General features: G+C 35.8%; 1 protein-coding gene across 2 annotated transcripts in view; it reads left to right on the top strand.

Moving 5' to 3' along the window:
- The window catches only part of adgrd1 (adhesion G protein-coupled receptor D1), a 63,032-nt gene that overhangs the window by 31,918 nt on the left and 9,873 nt on the right, over positions 1-21,241 (top strand). For both annotated transcript variants that reach the window (XM_015370125.1, XM_015370124.1), the window contains 4 exons: positions 14,806-14,879; positions 15,436-15,559; positions 19,690-19,793; positions 19,959-20,070. In XM_015370125.1, coding sequence (XP_015225611.1) covers positions 14,806-14,879; positions 15,436-15,559; positions 19,690-19,793; positions 19,959-20,070 — 414 coding nt within the window. The remainder of the gene's footprint in view (positions 1-14,805; positions 14,880-15,435; positions 15,560-19,689; positions 19,794-19,958; positions 20,071-21,241) is intronic.

Here is a 21,241-nt window from a genome sequence, read left to right as displayed (position 1 = left end):
TATATATATATATATATATATATATATATATATATATATATACATTTCTAAATACAGAGGAGCATGGCTTAGCCTGACTTCTAAATTGTCATCCTAGACACATTCTTTTTTACTATATTTTCTCTCAAGCTGACTTTCCTCATTACTCAGCAAGGTAATTACAAGTTGTAGAGGTCTGAATAGAAATGTAACTCCTTTATTAGTCTTTCCATGCTGCCATAGTTACAAGACTTGCGTGCTGTCTGCAGTAAAAACAGCCCACTCATGCAACATATCCAGACTTCCCTGTTTGATCTGACATTTGCTTTGATAATAAACACATATATATTTTTGTATTTATTTATCTACTTTATATATGTGTGTGTGTATGTGCGTGTAAGCTAGATTGATGGGATCACCAGCCTTTAAATAACGTAACGTCATGACAGGTACTCAGTCAAGCTGAGGTCAAAGCCATGAGGTTGATGTCGGAGCGACCCCGCTCTCTTGATTAATGCTCTTTTGACTCAAAGAAAAGCTCGGCTGAGCAACTCAGGGGCTGACTCAGTCGGAACTGGGAGTCTGTTGACTGTGGCATCTAATATGCCACAGAGCAGATCCGACAAGGTGTTATCAAGACCGCTGGATTCCAGAATGCTTTCTCACTGCATTATCTGTGCTGCTGACTGGAGTCTGTCTCCATCCCTGATTTATTTCTGCCGATTAATAGTAGTTTGCTTTGGTAAACCTTGAGCAGTGCAAAGAAAAGCAGGGTTGTGAGGCATTGCCATTTATAGGTAAACATTAACAGACACACATAAAGACATACAATCATGCAGAGGTGTCAAAAGTATTTATAAGTATTACTCAAGTAGAAGTAGAAATCCTACTGTTTAAAACACTTTTGTAGAAGTTAAAGTAAGAACTTAAGCTTTTTACTCAAGTAAAAATATAAAAGTACCATTTTTTTTAAAGCTACTTAAAGTATAAAAGTAAAGGTAATGCAGGAAAAAACGTTAGGGACAGAAGCTTTACTGCACTACCCATTAAAAGGAAATCTTTTTGCAATTTTGTCCAAAAATGCCCTTATACTTTTCTTAGTTTTAGAACTAATGGTAACAGTATTAAACTTTAACTTTCCATCATCTTGAAAAACTATTTCATTTGGTATGTGGCCAACTACAAAAATTATTCTGATGATTTTTATCTTTTTTTAAATACCAACAGGCCAGAGCAAAAATTAGCTTTATCAACTAATGAAAAATAGAAAAATACTCATTAACTAATAAGTCTATTTTTAAAATGGAAGGAGTAGAAAGTAGAGATAATTGCAAAAATATATATATACAGTGCCTTAAAAAAATAATTACTCCAGTAAAGTATTGATAGCCAAAATCTCTACGTAATTAAGGTAACAAAGTATTTGTACTTTGTTAATTGACGCCTCTGAAATCATGTTTTGTCTTTTTCTTCAGTGCATGCATCACTGGTTCTGACTCATTTAGTTAACAGCTGGCTCAGTACTGTGGTTATTTTTATCTGTCACAGTCAAATTAAAATCTTAAAATAAAATACCAATTTTGTCAGGAAAAAAATTCAACATCCGCTTTGCTTACGCAACCTTTTTAATTAGCTTAATTAATAACCAGCATCTGAAATACTAGATCTGATCAGTTTGACATATAGTTCAGCTATCTATATGGACAACCGTGAGCATTACTGTTGGTTGGATCAATGTCACAATATTGATTGATTGATTGATTGATTGATTGATTGATTGATTGATTGATTGATTGATTGATTGATTGATTGATTTTATTCATCTCATAGTAAAGAAATTTAGTCATTATATTGGGTCACATGGTAAAACAAGAATAAGTATATACAGTGCGTCCACAAGAACAGGTTGGTTTTTAAGCATTGCAGTAAGGCGAAATTATTCACTCAAATCCATAAGAATCACAAATACACATAACTTCAGAGGGGAGAAAATATGCATAAAGAATGGCTAAACCAGAATTTAAAACCAAACCTGTTCTGTCTTTGGATAAGATACGTGCTTACAGTCTGAGAGATCTAGAAAACTTTTGCAAGTTAAAATGAGCAAATATTGTCAGCATACGATGTAAGATTCTGGCTGACTTATAAACAGAAAAGTAAAGCTTAAATTAAATCAGAAGGTTCTTTGTTTAATTATGTGCACACTTTTGCAATAAGGTATTCCAAAACGCTTTTCTTATTTTTCACAGTTTTGAAATGATTTTATTTTTATTTTTTTGTGTAATTTTACACAAATTGCAAAAACCTGGCATTATAAAAGCTGTAGTAATGTACTATTCCTATAAATAGTTCAATGTTCTTGTTAAAATAAAAAGCAATCCACATCAACTATTTGTTCTGACTACTTAGCCCATTTTGGGCCACAAAAGTATTTTTGCACCAGATATGATGTTGACATTGTTGTACACCATCGCCATCTATTGACAATACTTGATTATGCAACCATTATTTCACTAATGTTGAATGGCAACATTTGTATTGTATTCTACTCATGTGTTTTCCCTCGTGGCATTTGATATTTCTATTAGCAATTTTTCACACTTGATCTTGGACTTTCTTTTTAACCATTTTGCTGAGAATTATATTGCTCGATTGGCTATTTATTTACTCATTGCAAATATGCCAAATATTGTACTTTCGGTTGCATCAGAATGAGAATCAGAATTACTTTATTAATCGCTTGCAGAAATTCTTTTCTTGCAGTGCAACCATTTACAGAAGTACAATAGATTATATTATTATATATTCCATGATCTTGTTGTGGTTATTACTAAAAAAAATGACCAACAAATAGAGCAAAAACAAGTAGTGGAACATGGAAACTAAAAATGATAAGTAATGAGCCACTGGCGAAAAAGTATGTAAAGTCGTAGTACAAAACTAGATGCTTTTAACAACTTTGACAGACTATATGGTTGCTCAAATTTTACAATTTTACCATTTTTAGTGCTGAGCTACTTAATAACTCTTCCTCTTATGGGAATTTGCCCAAAATGTAAAAAAAAAACAACTTAATTTACTGATTTCACTTACTTATCTGCAACGTTGAGCTTAATTAGATATGATATTGAGGATTCCAAAAAGACTAGCTTTAATGTTGTCACAATTTTTGACATAAAAAGCATGATATAATAGGCAGGAGAAAATGTTGCTACAGAACAGGAAGATGGGTTGTATTTAGAAAAATGTCTCTTTTAAACATAGATGGCTGAACAATAGCTTGAGTGTCTCGTAACTGACATAAACAAAGAAAGACTGTTTAGCTGATCTGAAACCCACAGCTAGTTTATCTACTTAAGCTGTTGGTATCAACTCTCTGTGAAAATAATGCATGCGCCTTTCTTTGTTAGTCTTTTTATAGCTTCCAGAACACGCCTAACTTAAACCTTGTGGGCAAGCACTCTCCTACCCTTTGCTCTCCCTCAACCACACCCATCCAACACCCACAGAGAAGTACAAGCTGTGTGAGCCAACACTGATCAATCACAGATGGGGGTCTGGTGATTGCCATTCCTCTCTTGCCAGAAGAATTTAAAGAGTTTATTCAACAGCCCCTTCTTCAAAAAACCCCTTTGCATCACAACTCTGATGCTGTTTTTCGAGGGGGAGATCTGCCTTAAAGATAAGATGTGATTAAATATAAAACAAGTTTATGTGGAGCTCTAATAAAATAATAATTGAAAACTTTCTCTGTTATGTTTGCAGAAACACTTAAATGTTAGAGAAAAAGATCCGGACACCATTGGTACACAACAAAGGAGTTTTCTGTAATTTCAACCTGCATGTCAACTTGAAGGCTATATTCACACAGCAATCTTGATGCTTAATTGAATAAATAAGAAATTTAATAATTTATGTTTTCATTTTATTGCACTTTTTTCAGCTTGGTCGTTAATACTGATATTTAAATGTGAAACTATTGGATATGTAACCTCTGAACACTGCTCAACCGGAACTGAAAGGTGAGGGGAAGACACTGCGGTTAGTTCAGGTTCAGTGGGAGAATTGATTCTCGAACTTGAAGAGGAGAAAAGGTTGGCAGACTGACGTTTCCAGAGATTAGGTTGACTCTTAGACTCCAGTAGGTGAGGAATGTGTTCCGGTGTTTGTCTCATACAGTGGAGGGCGGTTGCTTGAAGATGAACGGAGAAAGACTGACTGCCACTCAGATTTCCTGCGGTACTTGAACGGACTGTTGTGCAGATAAATCCCATGCTCAGTGTGAAGCTCAAACCTTTCCTCGGGGAAAAGTGGATCCAAACCTCCAGTTTGTTTCCTCAGCTCAGTTTGAAGCGCAGTTGATCCTTCCAGGGAGAGAAGGTCCGAAAAATCCAGTTTGCAGGATGACTTCCCAAAACTGGCAAACACTCTGGCGTTGAGCTAGTGGCAGTCAGCAGCTTAAGAACACTGCGTTAACGAGTTAACTCCTTGCAGGTGTATGCGGAGGAGAATCAGAACCAGGCGCCACCAGGTGGAGGAAGGAAGACAAACACACAGACCACACAGACTGGAGTCCTAACATAACGTGACATTGAAATGAATAAAATATTGGTGTGAACAAAGTGAATGAAATCACTATCATTAACTGATTCTTTAATTCAATCTGATATTTATTACCTGCTTAAAATCTGTAATAGTTTTTGATTTGCAAAGTTGATCTTGCTAAAGCCATGCACTGCAAAAACAATCTACAAATAAGTAAAAATGTGTATTTACCCTTAATATGAGCAGTTAAATACAATGATCTGCCAATGGAATCAGTATTTTTACTCTTAGAATAAGATAATTAGATGATATTTACTTGAAATAAGACAATGGAATTGTTTTTTCTTTCTTAAAATGTAAATTGTCTTGTTCCATTGGCAGAGTGTCTCACTTGCCTACACAGTTCAAGACAAAATGCACTTATTTTTACATTTTAATTATTTTGTAGTTCATTTATTCCCTATTATAAATGTAAAGGAGCAGAAAATGCAGTCAGCAAAACAGCACATTTTAACTTAAAAACCAAAACTTCAGTTGCATAAACAGAGAGATTCAGTGATTAAATCTTTTAAACCAATCATTTTAATGTAATAATTCTTGATTCAGTTCATTCAAAGAATCTGAAACTTAACTATACTTAACTTTTTTTTTTTTTTTTTTATCTTTTGCCAATTTTTGATCTTCTCAATTAAAAATCCAAAAGAACTATTTGTGTAGTTGGGTCAAATATGAAGGTTGTTTGTTTTTCCTAGTAAATGCCTTGGGTTTCTCTGATTTTACTGATTAATTCAATCTCAGTTTGAGAACTTTACAAACACGTTGTCTTTAATGTTGCTATGATGATTGTGAGAACATTTGAGATCTAATCTAGTATGCCAATGTACGTGCTAAGATTTTAGCCTGAAGATCATAAATATTTACCTTATTCAGCCCATGTTAATCTCCTACTGTTAAGCTTAATGGGGAAGGCCTTGATCTTCCAAACGTGAGTATGTTATTCCTGGGAGAAGCGCCAGAGAAAAGAAACACTCCGGGATTTAAATACATGAGCTGATGCATCCAGACCACAGCATACCCATTTGTTTTCTTAGTTATCTCAACAATGTCAAAAAGTGTTGTTGTTTTTTTTATGCTTTTCTGTGAACACCCACCACCCACTCTGTCCCTTCTGGAGTTGCTTAATTGTCCTCTGTTTTCTTCACACCCCACATGATTCGACACATCTCCTTGTTTTTGTTGTCCACCAAAGAGAGTGAGCAGAGACCACAGCTGCATGCCTTTTCACACGTCCCCTGACGCCATGATCTCATTCGAGCGGCCGTAGTGTTATGATGGATGGATTCGGGCTGTTACTTTGCTCGCTGTGTCTGGATCAGCTTAAGGGCCACCACTGCTGAAAAGCTTGGTTGGTTCTGTTCTCAATCAGTCACAGGTTTGATGATGCTGTGGCGTAAGATGGCTCAATTAGTTATTTTAGGTTTTAAACGATTTAACACTTTTCTTCCCTCTCCAGATGTACCGCTATAAAGGTTTCCCTTCTCTTTACTAATATCCAAAGGAGTGATTTTTATCAATTTTAATTTGTCCCCATATGGTCTCTGATGGGAAACCCTGGTTAAATTCCCACCTCCTTTTCACTTCTCACCATTCAAATGAAGGAGTTATTTATGTTGTGTTGCCTGCATTACAAAGTCAAATCTATACCAAATGGAACGAGTGTAAATTACACCTTGGCTCTGTTTCACTGAAAATATTTGGAGTGTTTCACGGAAAATTAGATGGTTTCTCTTTTTCACTTCACCACTGAGTCTGTTGTATATTTATCCAGTTTTTCTTCCTTTTAAATTTAGCTCAATACAAAACTTTTTTAAGACTCTACTGATTCTAGATTATCGTATGCCTGTCTCGTCGTGTGGCTTGGTATTGTTTTACCCGTGCAGGTTGGAAATAGAAATCATCCATGACAATGAAAAAGCTTGTAATCAAAACTTAAATTTTCATCTCAAGCAAAAAGAAAGATGGAATTAGTATTGCATTCTTAATTTAAAAAAGTATTTATATTTATTGGTCACAGATGAATATCTGCTGCTGTGTTAGACTAATCCTGGAGTATATGTCATTAAATTGGTCCTGACTTGAGTTCTTACCATTTTGCATTTTTCCAGTTTTAACCCCTGGATGCCTACTGTTGCAAATATGCATCAAACCGTTTGTATTACACAAACAGCTAAGATAGCCTATGTATTCCTCTAATGTCAGTTATTACAAATTTAGTGTGGACCTAAGAACCTTTGCCAAACATTTGTTTCTGGTAAGACTGGTCCCTGACATTGATTGTCATTACTGAGCGTTATAACTGTTGTTAAAATTCTTTATTGGAATCTCAATTTGGCAACTACTAAAGGCAAAAAGGACCGTTTTTAACACATATGTAAATATAAATACAGGCATCAAGTGTTTATTTTAGAAGTCAGGGCAAGAAAACCACTAAAGAAACGTCATACACCACAATTCACAAACTAGATTGACTGTTTTACTTATTTACGAACAACTTAGATTTCTTCTTTATCAAATGAAGGCAACCAAATAATGGACATTAAGTCAAAATAAGACATATAATGTTATAAAATCATAAGATTCAATCTACCTCAATTTAGGTTCTGAGTAATTCGTTAGTTTCTCAGTTTTGTTGCTTCAGAATCTCATGACTTGGTGGGACTGAAAAAAAGATATCTATAGGCTGTGCTTCAGGACGATATGTCTTGTTTAATAATTTGCTTGTTAAGTAATGGAATGTGTATCTGTAGTTGAAGTCAAAGCAAACACTTGACAAAAGCAGATGTTTAAGCAAAGGCCATCGACATCTACATCAATCCTCCCATTTCAAAAAGATGACAGCGGTTCCAGCAGTGTTGCATCATGGGTTACTGTATTTGGAACGATGAGCAGCTGTTTCAGCTGGCATTTAGGACTCAGTGGTCTCTGCAGCCATTTGTTCCAAATTTAACTCCCGCGCCTTGCACTGAACTTCTAGCTGTTATTTCAATTGATGTCAGAGTTTCAGTTTTAAAGACTGATGAAAGCGGAGCATCGTGGAAGATTTTCGTCAACTCCTTTTTCTTTAGCTTGCTTCCTTTTTTACATACCTACTTTTTGCCACACACAATTTTTCTAATAGTTCTAGGAATAGTTTGGAACTTTACAAAATACAAAGCCTTTGAAATGTTTCATACTCCTACTTATTGACAGCTTTTCCAAACACAAACCTTATTGTTTTTTTTGTGTGATAAACTTACACTAACGCAAAGGGATGAATATATGTGAAGTAGAATATACAAAAGGATGCAGGTTTTTCTTAAAGATATTTCAGAGGTGCTTTCTAGAACCACCTCTGACTATATACGGGTTAAGATTCTCAGTCATCCAGGTCATAGTTGTTAATAAAGTTAAAAACAGTCTACTGGACATTGTTTCCAAGTTTGAAGACATTTCGCTTCCCATAGACAGGTATGGGGTATTACAGGCTAACAAAGAAGCCAAACGACCCCCATTCCAAAGGGGCGGACCCGTTCATCCGTTTCAATTTCTATGCCAAAACAAGGCTTGGTTGAGCTACTGTATTGTATAAAGCCTCGAAGTCAATGCTATTTCTGACATTTTAAATTTCAAATGCTTCCTGGATGGGAAATGAAACATCTTCAAACTTGGAAATACCTCTGACTACACTTTCAACTCCAAGTCTCTTTGCGACTCTATCAATGAAATGTTTGTAGAATCTCCTATGCAAAACTATCTTCTAGCTCAGAAAAATCAGAGATTTTTTCATGTCTGGTCCAGATTTTTGTTTTGTTAGGGTTAGGTCTAGGCATTGACTGAGACTCTTATATCTCTAGCTGTATGTTTATTGTCAAAGTGGAACCATTACTCAAGTCTCTATTCTCTATCAAGGACTGCTTTTAAGACAAGGGTCTGCAACCCCCCTCCTTGGACATATTATGCAAAATATTAGCTATTGTAACTCACTTGCAATATTCTTCTCTCTCACTGTGCAATAACACATGCCAATAATTTTGCCAAGTATTGTTTTTACTTATTTATATGGTCAGTACATTTCGGCAATGCAATAACCCAATCACTACTGTGCAGATATTTTTATATCTAAAGGAAAGATATTCCAGGACATTACAACCTTTTTCTTTTTTTACGCTTTTTTTGGTACTATATACACTCTTTTTATTTCATCTGTCGTATTTTTATCTTTAAAGTCGTAGGAAAGCGGCTGTTCCAACTGTTGCATTTCCAAATTCTCCCTAGTGGTGCACGACTTTACATGAGTGAATAAAGTGAATGTGATTGGCCATTTAACAAGGAGGCTGGATTGTTGTGGTGGAATGTTCGCAAACAAGTTTGGTTGTGGCCATTGTCTCTGAAGCATCTTGCTAAACAGTTAGCAACTTAGTGCTAGTAGGTTTCCAATGGGAAATTCCATTGGGACCAAGTAGCACTAAATTGGTGACTTAAAAACAACGCTGTGAAGGAACGCTATGGACAGCGGAAACATGCAAGAGGAGGAGAGTTTTGTGTTAGAGGTCATGGATGAGTTAGCTCTACGCCTGCTGAAGACACAGACGTCCATCCCCGTGAACACTGGGACGGAACTCAATGGTACAGTAAATGATTCTTATTTCAACCATTGCGTATATTAGTTGCGACGTATGAATCAAAATGCTATGACTGAAAAAATTTGATTAACAGATGAGATGACCGTTGATATATGATTGGCGGAATTTAGGTGTTCAGGCTGACATGTAAGTAACTGGCCTGCATAAGATGATGGAAAAAAAACATAGATTTCAAGTTTTTTTTTTTATAAATATAAATGTTCTAACTTTTGGGACAATATAGTCTAATAAAGAGTATATTTATATACATTTTTAAGCCAGAATGATTTGACAATTAAATAAGACTTTAATGGCGTCTTGCTTTAACTCTTTTGTACTCTATATAAGCTACTGGAACCAGAATTTCCCTAAAGGAGTAATCCTAAGGGATAAATAAAGTTGAGTCTAAGTCTAAGACTATAATTTAGCTCCAAACATCTTCCTTACACTTAAATGAATAAATTAATTAGCTAACAAATCAACTATATATGGTGAAAAATTATGAAATTAGGGTCAGCTTTCCTCTAAGTGTCAACAACTTTTGATCTTGATGGGCCCATAGGCAGACAGGCAGGCTGAGGCAGAACGATAAATGTGAAGAAGATTGATTCAATTTAAGCTCACATCCAAAAAAGGGTTACAAAGCAGGCAATGGCGTGGGCTGTTCAGAAAAGCAAGGCACAGGAACATTATTCACCAGAGAAGGAAGAAAACAAACTGACAGGAATATATGTGGTAATGGACATGAGCAAAATAAGCTGATAACCAGGTGAGCTTAATTACATGATTAGCTGGCAAGGAAAGGCAGGCATGAGAGCAGCTGAATGTTATCGGACTAATTACACAAAAAGAAAACCACAAAACCAGAATTAAACTAAAGCAAAACTGCCGGAATGATCTGCCAAATAAAACCTGACAGGAAAGAAACTAAATCTAGAGAAAAAGGACTACAGAACAAACTAGCGGGTATGAAAAACTACTATAATACAACTAATATGAACATGAAAAATTCAACTAATACAGCAGAACAAAATTACAAAACTAATAACAGGCTAAGGCAAGACCAAAACATGTAAACCTTTAAGTAAAACCTAACCAGGAAAAATATCAAACAGAAAGGATAACCTGAAGAGGGTAAACAAAACACAAATAATCACAATAAAATTAAAGAAAAAACTAAAAGACTCAGAAAACATGACATCCATCCATTTTCTGTCATGCGGGGTGGGTATCTCCAGCTGTTTATAAGAGAGAGGCAGGGTAAAAACCAGTACATCGCAGGGCAACACTTAGAGACAAACAACCACTAAGGACAATTAAACTAACAGTAATGTTTTTGTACTGTGGAAGGAAGCCAGAGCATCTGGAGAGAACCCATGCATCCTTAGAGAGAACATGCAAACTCCATGTAGAAGGACCTCAGCTGGGAATTGAACCTGGAACCTTCTTGCTGCAAGGCAGCAGTGCTACCCACTGTTCCACTGAGCAGTCCGGCACGTGAATAATCTAGGCTAAATTCTGTATTGTGTTGGGAACAGTTTTCATCTTAGAAGTCTAGCTAAATGTTAAATCAGAAAAAAGTGTATGCCCAAAACAACAAAAACAAAGGATGCAATTAAAAGTGTGAATAAAACACATCATACACTTGACAATGGNTACACCCTGGACAGGTCACCAGTCCATCGCAGGGCAACACTTAGAGACAAGTAACCACTAGGGACAATTAAGAGAAGCCAATTAAACTGTCATGTTTTTGTACTGTGGGAGGAAGCCAGAGTACCTGGAGGGAACCCATGGATCCTCAGAGAGAACATGCAAACTCCATGTAGAAAGACCTCAACCAGGAATTGAACCTGGATCCCTCTTGTTGCAAGGCAGCAGTGCTACCCACTGTTCCACTGAGCAGCCCCGCATGTGAATAATCCAGGCTAAATTCTATATTGTGTTGGGAACAGTTTAACAGTTAAATCAGAAAAAAGTGTATGCCCAAAACAACAAAAACAAAGGATGCAATTAAAAGTATGAATAAAACACATCATACACTTGACAATGGACAAAAACTAATATATGTATCAGGCCTCATTTGATCAGTAGTAAAGTCTGTGCCCAGCCTCCTTGTCTGAAAGGCATTCCCGCAGAATAACGCAGAATAACGCTGCGACAACCAAGTCCCACCAAGAGAATATTACTATAGAATAGAATAGAATAGAATAGAATAGAATAGAATAGAATAGAATAGAATAGAATAGAATAGAATAGAATAGAACTTTATTGTCATTACACTGTCACAAGCAACACAATGAATATCATTCTAGAGGTTTCCATACATGTAAATAAAAAAAAAGTTTTAATTTTAATGTATTTTTTTTAGTATATCTTATGGCTTTCTTGTGATAATGTGAGATCTGAGCTCTGGATCTTTGCTGCTTCCCCTGAGCAAATATAAGTCTATTGGCTGCTTTCTAATTAATGCTCACCCAACATGGCTGTTTAGGTGGACAGCCATTTTTGAGTAGGTTTCAAATCGTCCTCTCGCCTTTAAGAAGATGGATGAAACTGAGTTCTGTGAGATTTTAAAAACTTGGAATATTGTTTTAAAATCCAACCTGGTTTAAACGTCTCAACTCCATCCTCCACCTTTCTGATTTGCAGGGGTGGAAAGAAACGAATTACATTTACTCAAGTTACTGTAATTGAGTACTTTTTATGAGTAATTTTTAATTTTGCTGAGTAGTTTTTGAAATATGTAATTTTTACTTTTACTCGAGTAAATTTTAACCTTAGTAGTTTTACTTCGCTACATTTAAAACCCCCTCACGTTACTGAGTAAAAAAAATATACATATATGATGAAATTATATATTGCCGGAAATTTAAACCCGTGTCACGGAACCGACACTTAATCGCCATTAAAAAAATAGAAGAAAACTTGACTTTTAACAGCACTTTATTTACACAATTCAAACATATAAACAATTGATGTAAAAATAAGTGACAGTTAAAAATCACTATTAAAGTAAAACAAGTGTCAGTTAAAATCATTAAATGAGGAGCTTGTTAATAACAGTGGGATACTGTTGTGTTTTAGTTTGATTTCTGGTATCTTTTGGGCATTTAATTTTGTGTGCATTTTGAAAACTTTAAAACGTAGTTTAAATTTCTTTATTCCTATCACGGTGTTGTCTGTTGGACAATAGGATTGAAAATTATTTGCACTTTATGGTACAGGTTCTGACTGTCCTTGTGCTGTGAGGAAGTATGTTCTTTAGCCCAGCTGATCTTTTGCAAGTGTGGATGTCCACTGAAATACGCCCTGAAATTGATTAAAACACCTTGTGGTCAATTCGATTCATGACTCATCCTTTTTTGCATTAAATAACTCAAAGTAACTTTGTACTTTTACTTGAGTAAATTTGAAAATGAGATGGGTAATTTTACTTTTACTCTGAGTAAAATTTAGGCAAAGTAAAGATACTTTTACTCAATTACAATATTTAAGTACTCTTTCCACCTCTGCTGATTTGTTTGTTGGTCTTCATGGTCGTCATTGGTCACTTCTCAAGGTAATAGTTGCACAGATCCACAAGTTCAATCTTTTTCTTTCACTTTAAAAATGAAATGCCAATTTTTGGTGATATGTCCAAAAAAGTCACCCCTTAACTGTGTGGTTGTAGTGGGACAATAATAATAAGAGAAAAGCTAGGGATCCTTTTTCTTGGAGAACGCCTGTCAAAAAAAATCAGAGATTTTTCCCCAATTTTCATTCAATGCTGCAAAACACAGTCAGTCAGTAAAAGTCCAACTACTGACGCTCAGTTTCACGGCCTGCCAAATACCACACAGCAGCACAGAAGCACCAGAGGCACTCTGACAATGATTTATCCTCCCCTGTCCCTTAGATTGTTCTCCTTTATCAGCCTGTCACTCTGCTGTTGCAAGCTCCCGCTCTCTCTTTATCCTCTCTGTCCCGCTCCTCTTACAAGGATCCGCTTGATTTCCTGGGCGGTGTTTCTTGGCCTTCTGTTCTTAATAAAGACATGAACCCCCAGCTTCAGCTTTTCCTGGTAAATTTTTAAGGCCTTAGTGCTCAAGGGGGTTTGAGGGTCTGAGGAGCATCTTAAACGAAAATAAGTGAGTCAAGACGCACCAAAGTGACAATCAGGTTACTGAACCCAGCTCAGATGTCGAGTGGAAAGAGTGAGCTTAGGTTTACCGCCTGCAGTTGTTTAAAGGGGAAATGTGTGATGGTCTGTTTGCCCATGGATATGTAACGTGCACTGGAAAAAATCAAAATCTAGATAAGTCATTTTTTCTTTAAAAAGTGCATTTGTTATTGGATTGAGGAGGTAAAAGAGACATTTTGCCAATAGAACAAGACAATTTACATTTAAAATAAGAAAACACAATTGCATTGTCTTATTTCAAGTGCATGTTGTGTAATTGTCTTATTTTAAGAGTAAAAATTCTAATTCCATTTGCAAACTATCTCATTTACCGACTCAAATTAAGAATAAATATACCTAATTTAAGAAATTAATTTCTTATTTTTAGATCGTTATTCCAGTGTGGTGTCCTTTACCATATCTGGGACTGAGAGAAATCCTTTTAATAGTATTTGCGGTAAAATAGGTTCCTTTCCTTGGAAAGAAACCTTAAAGTTTTAGTAAGAGCACATTTGACACCACGATGAAACGCTTACAATCTGCCAGCTGCGTTTTGTCTCCCCTTGATTTTTTTCATCATACTTGAACTTTCTTGAAATATGCCAGCAATCTGTGATTAGTTTGGGGGGGTGGGGGAATACTCTCTCAACTTTGGTCCTAAATGCTCGAGGGCTGCATTAATCACTGTCCATTATTTTCATCTCAAGTGTCCCAGCATGTGATGACTAAAGAGTTGCATGTGAAAATCAGACAGAATAGGAGCAGCAGTTTGATTACAAAGTGAAGTGAAGGTATTGTGGTATGCTTTTTAATGTTAATGGCCAGGCCAGAGGCCAGGAACCAGGCAGACGCACTGTCACGTTTTAAAGTAAGATCGGCAGCAGATGGAGTCCGTCTCATCCAGATTTAGAAAGCTGGAGTATATGAAATAAGAAGACTTTTGCAGTTTCTCCGTATTCACTTTTCCAGTCGTTATAAGTGTTGTTTTCTTTCTCAGATTACAGATTGAGGAGGGTAGTGGTTTGACCCGAAACCTGGGCCAAGCCCCAATTACTGCATTCTTGTGCTGCAGCCATTAGCTCACTGTCTCTGGAGATTCCAAATCTCATAACAAGAAGTGACATGGAAAAAGTATTTTAAATCAAATAAGATTCTTGAGGGATGGAGTGATTTTTATTCAGCTTAAATGTTTGGATTATTAGTTAGTACTGTATGTCTTCTCTTACTGTAGCTGTACTCAAGTAAAGAAAACCTTCCTTTATTTATTTATTTTTTTAAAGGCAGCCTCCTGGCTTCTCTTCTTTTAAATAATTACCATTCAGTATCCCCTTTGCACAATTGATCTTTTAACATTTTGGAACCTGTGTCACTATCATTTTTCTCAGTTGTTTTATAGTTACCTTTCTGATTCTAAAAATTGTAAAATACTCATTTTATCTCACCATTTTTTTTTTTCAGACTAAAGAACAAGAAGAGCAAATGCTAAATCAAAGTAATAAAGTCTTCCTCTACTGTGCCTTTCTGGATTACAGGTGGGTCAGAGTCCATTGCTTCAACACTTTTAGAATCTCACTTTTAGATATAAAGCTCAGTTCTTACTTTTCTAATGTTACTTGTTTAGTCTGCAAAGTTAGAAATGATAAAAATAAAACAAGATTATAGATGTGGAAAAAGTCTACTTCCTTTTTACTTATTCAAACAAAAAAACACCCACTGATTCATGTGTTGCTGCTCAGTTTTAAATTAAGCAACAGTCCTCTGCAGAGATATGGTGATGTAAAAATTGCATCCAAAAAAACTGTTCAAAGTGCATAAATCATTGTAAACGGGAGTCTGATTTAGTTGGATTGAAAGACTTCCTCCTCTCGCTCCCCTTCGCCCTGAAGCTCATGAAAAATGTGAATTATTAAATTATCCCGAAAGAGTCAGCAAAGTACAGCATGTGTGCCTCCCACACAGGATTAGATTGAGTGAACCCTGCCAGGTCTGCCGAAAATAGCCCAGCTTGGTCTGCCAGTTTATCTTTAGTATTTTAATCTTTATGCTGAATCTATTTACTATGTAAATAAACAGTTTTTTGTTTTTCAGTGCTGATGAGGGGGTATGGTCCAATGAAGGCTGTTTCCGCTCAGATGGAAACATGTCATACTCTGTGTGTATGTGCAACCATCTCACCAATTTCGCCATGCTCATGCAAGTCGTGCCCTTGGAGGTATGTTTTATTTGTTGCTCTCTTAATTATGGGGTGAATTTTGGTTCCATTATTTTTGTAAGCAGAGAAAATCTTTTGTAAATTCCAAACTGAAGCTTTGACATTTTTTTTTTAAATCAAATACAGGTTTTGATAATAACTTTGCTGTTTTCTCAACAACAACAAAAAATAAATCACATTGTATTATTCTAATTATATTTTTCCAATCTATTGGGGTGTTTTTACAGATGGTATATTTTCTTTCTTTTTTTTTTTTTTTTTAGATTGAGTTTTACGAATTGCATTGTTTTCAAGTTGAATTTTACAGATCTGTAGTGGGAAAAAAGTATTCAACTGTTCACCCTAGTTAAATAAACGGAGATCGATGAATTTCACTCAGTTGGCACTTTATTTTTTTATCTTTGCAAAGAAAGGAGAGTTTATCGAACAGCCCTTACAGCACAGTAATCAGCCCTGTTCTGACTAGACAGAGTTTGTCTCCCTTACTTATGCTGATGAAAAAACTGAGAAGGTTGTGTCAGAGTCAAAACAAATTACACACACTTTAACAAACCTTGAGAGACAATTTGGCTTGTTGTGGGAATAAGTATGTTTTGTCTAAAAGCACCCCTCACTCAGACATTTTCTCAGCCTTGCAGGAGAAACAAACTGAATAAAAAAATTTTTCACTGGATAAATTGCATAACTAAATATATAAAACAAGAGAAATCTATATGTTCCGCCCACAGAGTCCAGCACACTCGCTCTTGTCCAATAAAAGCGTTGCTGGTGACATCAGTTGGACCAATAGAAATGCTTCGTCCCTCCTCACTCAGAAGGAAAACCCGCCCATAGAAGTGAAGCGAATGTGATCTATAAAACACAAGAGAGTAAAATTTGTAAAACCTAATCTGAAAAACAAAAACTTGGGGGAAAAAAAATGTTAGTTTAAATAAAATGTGAAAAGTATTTAAAACATTAAAAAAGAGAAATTATTAAAAAAAAATGTGAGTAAACTGCAAAGCTCTAACAGAATATTTTATTTAAGAATTTTTTCAAAGTTTAATTTCTGGATTTCATAAAAAAAAAAATGTTATGACCAACAATTAGAAAGTTGACGTCACATGTGGATCTAAAAAACACAGATGGGCCTTCGAAGTGTTGCAGCTTTAAAAAAAGGATTAGATCATATTTCTTGTAGGTCTTCAAAAACATGGATCAAATGGGAATATGCAAATGTCAACACTAACTGTATGTTTTAGGAAAGAAAAATATGTTTCCTTAGTAATCAAATCTTATTAGTATGACCTTTAGAGTCTAAGCTGTAATCCTTTTGATGCAGTTTTTCTGTTTGGCCACAAGGAGAACATTTCAGTTAATATATTTATGAAATGCATCTAATCAAGAACACCTGTCTGTTTCTAAACATAAACATTTCAATAGAAAAGCAACCTAGGAAAAACATTTTCAATTCTTTACTTTGTTTTAGTGAAATATTCATGGTCACTTGAGCTTCGGTGTTAATTAAAAACACATTAGAAGTCAGTTTAGAGAAGTGGAGTAAAGGTCAATGAACAAATATTGCCTGCATGTATTTTGGAAAACAGAAAAAAAATAAACAAGGCTTTCAAAATGGTCTTTTCGCAAACGATTAACTCCATATAATATATCCACAAGCGTGGTCTGCTTGTGTTTTCATGCAGTTATGTGAAAACAACGAGTCGAATGTGGTCAAGTTTACCCGTAATCACCATCTGTCCACTCATATTTAAAACGGCACCACATCCTCTGGATCCATGAGAAAATAAGTTATGTTGAGAATATATTTGGATTTGTCTAAGTGGTTTTCTTGCTGGTTTACCACATAGTAATCAGACCCACAGGGAGGCCCCCACTGCAGTTTATTGTCCACAACAGGCGACGGGGACTTGTGAAAGTATTCATAACTCTTAGATGTTCCTCACTCTGGTCACATTAAAACCACAAAACTTAATGATATTTATTGGGATTTATGTGACAGTTGGAACAACAAAACAATTAGCTGGTTTTCAATATAGTTTAGAAGGACATTTGTAATAAACAAATCTAGGTCGTTACTTTGACGAACCACCTTTTGCTGCAATTACAGATACAAGACTGTTGGGTCTATTTCTATTTGGCTTTGCAACATAGTCTAAGCTTTACTCAGACTGGATGAAGAGTATCTCTGAGCAACAATTTAAAATCGTTCCACAGATTTTCATGTGGATTAGTCTGAACTTTTTGATCCGTGAATTACCTTTATTTATATTGCTCTTTATTCAGCTCCACCCATCTTTCCATCAACTCTGACCAGCTTTCTTTCCCCGGTGAAGAAAAGCGTCTCCAACACATGATGCTGCCAAACCCTAACCTGACACCGCCAGATGGATTTGCTGGATTTGCTCCGCATATCCATCTGGAAACCTTCCGTTAAAGTAATTTTGGGAAGGGGCGAAAATACTGGTTAGCTGATTGGCCTATGTTGGTGATAGACGGGCCAAATAAACCAATCAGATCAACGAAGCATATGACGTACTAACAGAGCGACGACGAAGAGGAGCCAATTGATAGATCAAACTCTTGCCGAAACCAGTCGGGAGAAGAGCAAAAACATCTTTTCCTCTGAGAAAAGCCTCCAGAGCAGTGTTTTGCTCTTCTTTCAGTGAAGAAATACTCTGTAATTCCGATAAAACTTGCTCGATAGCCACGCTAACGCTAGTTTCATCTGCTGAAGCCGCCATGTTCTTTAGACTGAACTGTCGCGCTTCTCGTTTCGTCACACCTCAACCCGCCTCAAAGCCAACGCTGATTGGACGTTCGTTTGGTGAACGGCTCCAAATTTTCTTTAACGGAAAGTAGCCAGACTGATCTGCAAGTGAAACCTTGAAAGCTCGCGAGATCAGGATGGTCTCACGAGGCTAGCCAAACCCTTCCATTGTACAGAAAGTGTTTTCAGGTTAACATAGACAGTTAGTCTTTATCCAGACTTTGTCATCCAAAAATCCGCTGAGATTGTGCATGACTAATGGTTGCCCTGTCAATAGATTTCCCCACCTGGTGTTGAAATCAATGCATGTCATATGCTTCAGGTTTGTTTTTAAAAAAAAACAAAAATTTTTTTACTTAACTTTAAAATGATGCACGATTTTCTGTCTAAAATGTGCAATAAAGTGAAAAGATGATAAAAATGTTTCCATATTTTTCCTGAACTCTGATTCTGATGGCGCTGTATGTGACCATTTTATTTGTGCTTTAACGCCACAGTAATTGTAGACTTCTTTTATCTGTTGATCTGTTGTGTCTGAAACCAGTTATGACTCAATCATTACTGTCCAAACTGTGTCTTGCATAATTTTAGGCCCCGTTGAGTTCATAACTTGGATAAATGCATGCATTTTTAGAACAGAGCACGCAGTGAGAGTATGGTTAGCGTTCACAATGGCTTTTTTTTCTTAAATTGGAAAGTGGATTTCGTATTGCAGGCAGTGAAGTGAGCCAGTTTTCTATTCAGAAGTCTATTTGATGCTATACTTTCCCACAGTGGGTCTCTAATTAGTGGGTAGCTTGATCCCTCAGCTGCAAGGGATCATCCCACGTTTCCTTTTGCTTGAAGGCAGAGCGTCCTCTGCTCTCCTAATGACAAGGCACATGTGTAGACAGTTCATAGAGAATCAAAACCAAACCCTCAAAATAGCCCAAGCACCAAAACAAGATTAGAGCACTACGCCAAACACCATAGATATATACATGCACAGGAAGGTGACTTGTTTCATAATCACACTAAGCTGCTTGGATTATGGATTTTTTTTTTAGACATGCATTACATTTATACTATTCTGATGCCAAAACAAAAACAACCGCTAAAGAACACTAATCAAAAGAACAAGTATCGAAAATTCTGCACCCTTGTTCTAACTTTTAAAAAAGATCATACAGATTAAAAGAGGATTCACATAGAGATTATCTATCAGCAGGAGAGGGATTATTTTTGATGTCCTTAATTTCTTTCTGATGTAAAGCAAAACTAACGAAGTTCTTAAAATGAGTTTTTTAGTGATCTTAATGGCTTATTTAATGCAGCTGAAATAGATACTTGTCCAGTGCTGACAGTGATCTGTCTCTCTATATAGCTCACTACTGGCCACAAGATGGCGCTGTCAACCATTGGGTATATTGGGTGTTCAATTTCCATCTTCTGCCTTGCCATCACTCTGGTTACATTTGCTGTTCTTTCGTGAGTATTACCTGCAGTGACTGTGATGTTCCTTTATTTTTATTTTGTTTTTACGATCAGCTAAACACTACTTATTTATGGAATGGATCACAATGCCACCATTTCATCATTATGAACATGTAACTTTGGCTTTTCTGTATTTCTGTTTATTTTGGTGCTGAACAGGTCTGTCAGTACCATCCGTAATCAGCGCTACCACATTCACGCCAACCTGTCCTTCGCCATCCTGGTGGCAGAGATCCTACTGCTGATCAGCGCCAGCTTTGAACCGGGCACGGTTAGTGCACACAACGACATCCACAGTTGGTGCTCTAGGTGACTGTAATCCTTGGAGGCCTTCAGAGATGACAGAGAAAGAAATAATCTTCAATTTGAGCAGCAACCACCCAAAAGGGATGATTAAATAGTTATTTCATTATCTCTAGATAATTAGATCATAATTGTTTTTTAAAAGCTTAACAAATCCCTTCTGTTATAATGTGAAGATAATGTGTCTCAAGAATCTTTATTGTGATAAGTTTTAGTGTCACATTGTCTCTCTGTAAAGCATTATCCTTAAATCTTTTCTAAATTATAGTTTTGTTTATTTTGAGCTTATTTTTTACAAGGAGTCTCTTCATCTCAGTATGTTTTCATGCAGGAAGGCAAGTTGTGTCTTAATGTTATTTTCTTGTGATGATTGTGATTTCCTTATCTCCTCATCTCAAGATATCACGGCTCAAATTCTTGAGAAAATAAGTTAATAGTTAATAACAAGTAAGTTTGTGAAAAGTATCGATACTCAAAGGCTGAATCAACATTCAAAAAGCAGTTTGTCGTGTTTTGGATATTAAAGACAAGAGTTGTTTGCATATTTTTGTATTTTTCATTTAAACAAACTTTAAAACTTTAAATATAGCCAGGTTGTGCTATATTTAGGTTATTTATTTTGGATTTATACTTAGCTTCTGTCATTCTGTTGAGAAAGCATGTCCTGTGTTGAGATTGAAAAAGTTGGGGTTTTCATGCCAATAAGAAATTAATTTATCCCTTTAATTATATGTACTTTTTATATCCTCATAATATCAAATCAATTTCCCTGGGTTTGAAAAAAAATTAATTTCCCTGGGTTTGAAAAAAAAATTAATTTCCCTGGGTTTGAAAAAAAAAATGTATTGTCAGAACAGTGACGCAGGTTAAATTTTTTAGTCAACAGTTACAATCAAGTGAACCGTGGGGGGGTTGAGCTACTCCTTTTCATACGTTTAAATCAGTCTGAATAATACTTCATCCTTTACAGCATTTTCTCTTAAAGAAATTTAATGGTTTTTTTTGTTCTTATACACTGGAAAAAAATCAAAATCTAGATAAATAATTTTTTTCTTAAAATAAGTGCATTTGTTCTTGGATTGAGGAGGTAAAAAGAGACATTTTGCCAATGGACAGAGATGGCAAAAGTACTCACTTTC

This window comes from Cyprinodon variegatus, unplaced genomic scaffold (assembly GCF_000732505.1).
Source record: "Cyprinodon variegatus isolate N-32 unplaced genomic scaffold, C_variegatus-1.0 Scaffold41, whole genome shotgun sequence".
Classification (NCBI taxonomy): domain Eukaryota; kingdom Metazoa; phylum Chordata; class Actinopteri; order Cyprinodontiformes; family Cyprinodontidae; genus Cyprinodon; species Cyprinodon variegatus.
The sequence above is the reverse complement of the archived record's forward strand: the minus strand, read 5'-3'. Positions and strand labels throughout refer to the sequence as shown.